Source organism: Triticum urartu, chromosome 6A (genome assembly GCF_056163025.1).
Source record: "Triticum urartu cultivar PI428250 chromosome 6A, HENAU_Tu73, whole genome shotgun sequence".
In the NCBI taxonomy this organism is placed as follows: domain Eukaryota; kingdom Viridiplantae; phylum Streptophyta; class Magnoliopsida; order Poales; family Poaceae; genus Triticum; species Triticum urartu.
Genome location: NC_141878.1, coordinates 521,999,264 through 522,003,191, shown reverse-complemented (window position 1 = coordinate 522,003,191; position 3,928 = coordinate 521,999,264). Strand labels below are relative to the sequence as shown.

Sequence of the window (3,928 nt, the reverse complement as noted above, 5' to 3'; positions counted from 1 at the left end):
TGATAAATGTTTATTATTCATGTTAGAATTGTATTAACCGGAAACTTAGTACATGTGTGAATACATAGACAAAACAGAGTGTCCCTAGTATGCCTCTACTTGACTAGTTCGTTAATCAAAGATGTTAAGTTTCCCGACCATAGACATGTGTCGTCATTTGATGAACGAGATCACATCATTAGAAAATGATGTGATGGACAAGACCCATCCGTTATTTAATGCCTTCAACCAGTACAAGCATCTCTAGACAAAGTACGTCGACACCGACATGGAGTTCCTCACGCTTTGCAATTTCGGGCTCTAAATTCTGGAGACCTCTCAACAGAGTTTTGGTTTCACCGTTTCTTCTTGCTGGGATTTCCACACAGTTGGGGAAACCCTATTTGCTGCATATAGTGGCAAAAAGTCAGAGCTTCGCACGAACGCCGACACATTTTTGTTTCTTTTCAGTGTTCTATTTCTGTTTTCTTTCTCTGTTCTTTTCTCTTCTCCCTTTTCCCTTCAAATTTAGTTTTCCTTTTTCCTTTTTTGTAAATGCAATATTTTATAAAACAAATTATACCTTTTTTCATAATTTCAATTTTTGTACATATTTTCAAAAAATATTAAGAATTGAAAATTTATCTCCGTTTTGAAAAATATCCAGAACTTTAATTCTTCATTCTCGTTCCCAAAAAAATAAAATTCAAAAACTATTCCCAATTTTTCAAAAAATATTTGGGTTTCGCTAAGTTATTAGAGATTTCTAAAAAATGCATTTATTATTTTACAATTCCAGAAATATCTTTGTTTTAGTGAAATTTTCAAAAAGTAAAAATATTGTTTATGTTTAAAAAAATATTTTCTAAAATTGCCCTGAATGTTCAAATCATGTTCCCATTTCCAATCAAGAGGACAGGGGCAACCTTTGGAAAATCCTGCCCACACAGCCACACTGTTAGGCAAATTTTGAACATGCACGCACCACTAGCCAAAGCTAGTGCGACCAAACCAGAGCCACTACCACTTCCAAAAAAAAACCAGAGTCACTAGCATTAGCGCATTAGTTTATCTTTAGTCCACTGAATACACTGGTTTATGTTCAGTAACGCAACTGAAGTTCTGAACCAAGCTCGCTGACAATGGGCTCGGATATCTGCCATGTCAGTTGGGCAATGGAGGCCGTCGCCGTCCGGCGACCGGGGCCTCACCACTCCGCTCACTGATCATCATCATCCTCCAAAGAGTCAAAGTGCCACCCCACCGGGCACACTGACAAAAATCCGGTCGCGGGACACCACAAGGAGTTGAACCCAAACAAACCCTCTAAACAAAAGCCCACCGGCGACGACGTAGGGGAAACAGCGCGCGCGAAACGATCTCCTCGTCCACTCTCCGTTGCTCAGCGGCGTCCTTCTACTAGGCGCAGCTAGGAGATGGCCGGCGGCCGATCGCACGCGCCGCGCCGCGCGGCGTTCGCGGCGCTGGTCACGCTCCTCTTCCTCGCCTGCGTCTTCTTCTTCTTGTCCGCGACCACCATCACCACGGCGGTCCCCAACTCCCCGGCCTGGCGCCTGGCGGCCGTCCGCCGGCACGCGGAGGACCACGCGGCCGTGCTGGCGGCGTACGCGGCCCACGCGCGCCGCCTCAGCTCCGACTCCGCGTCCCAGACGGAGTCCTTCCTGTCCACCTCCTCGCGCCTCTCCGCGCTCTCCTCCCGCCTCTCCGTCTCCACGGTGGCGCTGCTGGAGAAGGAGGCCCGCGGGCACGTGAAGCGCGCGCGCGCCCTCGCCGCGGGCGCCAAGGAGGCGTTCGACACGCAGTCCAAGATCCTGAAGCTCTCCGACACCGTCTTCGCCGTCGGGCAGCAGCTCCTCCGCGCCCGCCGCGACGGCCAGCTCAACTCGCGCATCGCCGCGGTCTCCACGCCCAAGTCCCTCCACTGCCTCGCCATGCGGCTCATGGAGTCCCTCCTCGCCAACGCGTCCGCCGTCCCCGACGCCGACCCCGCCATCCCGCCGCCGGAGCTCACCGACCCGTCGCTGTACCACTACGCCATCTTCTCCGACAACATCCTCGCGGTGTCCGTCGTGGTGGCCTCCGCCGCGCGCGCCGCGACCGAGCCCTCGCGCCACGTCTTCCACGTGGTCACCGCGCCCATGTACCTCCCGGCCTTCCGCGTCTGGTTCGCGCGCAGGCCGCCGCCGCTGGGCGCGCACGTGCAGCTCCTCGCGGCCTCCGACTTCCCATTCCTCAACGCCTCCTACTCGCCCGTGCTGAGGCAGATCGAGGCCGGGAACAGGGACGTGGCGCTGCGGGAGCTCGACTACCTGCGGTTCTACCTCCCCGAGATGTTCCCGGCGCTGCAGCGGGTGGTGCTCCTGGAGGACGACGTGGTGGTGCAGAGGGACCTGGCCGAGCTGTGGCGCGTCGACCTGGGCGGCCAAGTGAACGGCGCGCTGGACACCTGCTTCGGCGGGTTCCGGCGGTACGGCAAGTACCTCAACTTCTCGGAGGCCGCCGTGCGGGAGCGGTTCAGCCCCAGCGCGTGCGCCTGGTCCTACGGCGTCAACGTGTTCGACCTCCAGGCGTGGCGCCGCGACCAGTGCACCGACCAGTTCCACCAGCTCATGGACATGGTGAGCTTGCCCACGCCTGAAACATGAACGATTTTGAGCTAGCTAGCTTGACGACGTGCTCTCCATTGTCTGTTTTGTTGCCATGGCAGAACGAGAACGGGACGTTGTGGGACGCGGCCTCCGTGCTGCCGGCGGGGCTGATGACGTTCTACGGCAACACGAGGCCGCTGGACAGGTGGTGGCACGTCATGGGGCTCGGCTACAACCCGCACATCAGGCCCGAGGACATCCGGGGAGCCGCGGTGATACACTTCAACGGCAACTTGAAGCCATGGCTCGACGTCGCCTTCAACCAGTACAAGCATCTCTGGACAAAGTACGTCGACACCGACATGGAGTTCCTCACGCTTTGCAACTTCGGGCTCTGAATTCTGGACAGTCAGACGTAGCTCTGAACAGAGTTTTGGTTTCACCGTTTTTTCTTGGTATATATAGGGGTCAGCGATTGGCACTTCCAACCTAAAGATTAAATCATGAGCACCCCGATGTCAAACCAGGCAATTGGATCGTACTTCTAACGTGCTTTAACATTTTCGACTCCATGCAATACATGAGCGTGAGACATGAATATAACACTATAGGTGGAATAGAATGTGATGATAGATCAATAAGGAGAAGTCAAGAGGAAGAAAGTCTCACATCAACTAGGTGGATCACCGGATTATGGAGATGCCCATCAATCAATATCAATGTGAGGAGTAGGGATTGCCATGCAACAGATGCACTAAGGGCTATAAGTGTATGAAAGCTCAACGAAAACTAAGTGGGTGTGCATCCAACTTGTTTGCTAATGAAGACCTCGGGCATTTGAGGAAGCCCATCATAGGTGAAGGAAATATGCCCTAGAGGCAATAATAAAGTTGTTATTTTTGTTGGAGATATGTCCTAGAGGCAATAATAAATGTTATTGATTATCTCCTTGTTCATAATTATGTTTATGTTCCATGCTATAACTGTTGTGGTTCTTGAGTCTATAATAACCACGAGGCTCGGAGGAAGACTCATATGCACGTGTGGAATAATAGACGGTAAAATGTATTCCTAGTCTGGCCTCTATGACTAGCTCAAGTGTTGCATGATGGTTCTGTTTTCCTAATCATGGGCATGTCTATGCTAGCAACTTTGAGGGCACAATGCTAGAAGAACACTTGTGTTGAATCGACCCGAATTGATGTTTTGCTATGAGATACATCCATCACAAGTTTTATGGTTAATAACACAGAGATGGTTAATGTTTGCATGATTCCTTAGACCATGAGAGTATTGTTGGGGAATGTAGTAATTTCAAAAAAATTCCTACGCACACGCAG

The 3,928-nt window shown here is 51.5% G+C and overlaps 1 protein-coding gene across 1 annotated transcript; it reads left to right on the top strand.

Moving 5' to 3' along the window:
* Window positions 1-1,252: 1,252 nt before the first annotated feature.
* LOC147966052 (putative galacturonosyltransferase 9) lies at window positions 1,253-3,532 on the top strand. The gene is made up of 2 exons (XM_087528601.1): window positions 1,253-2,618; window positions 2,708-3,532. Exons 1-2 carry the CDS (start codon window positions 1,416-1,418, stop codon window positions 2,984-2,986), a joined length of 1,482 nt encoding a protein of 493 aa, XP_087384727.1. The 5' UTR covers window positions 1,253-1,415; the 3' UTR covers window positions 2,987-3,532.
* Window positions 3,533-3,928: the final 396 nt, after the last annotated feature.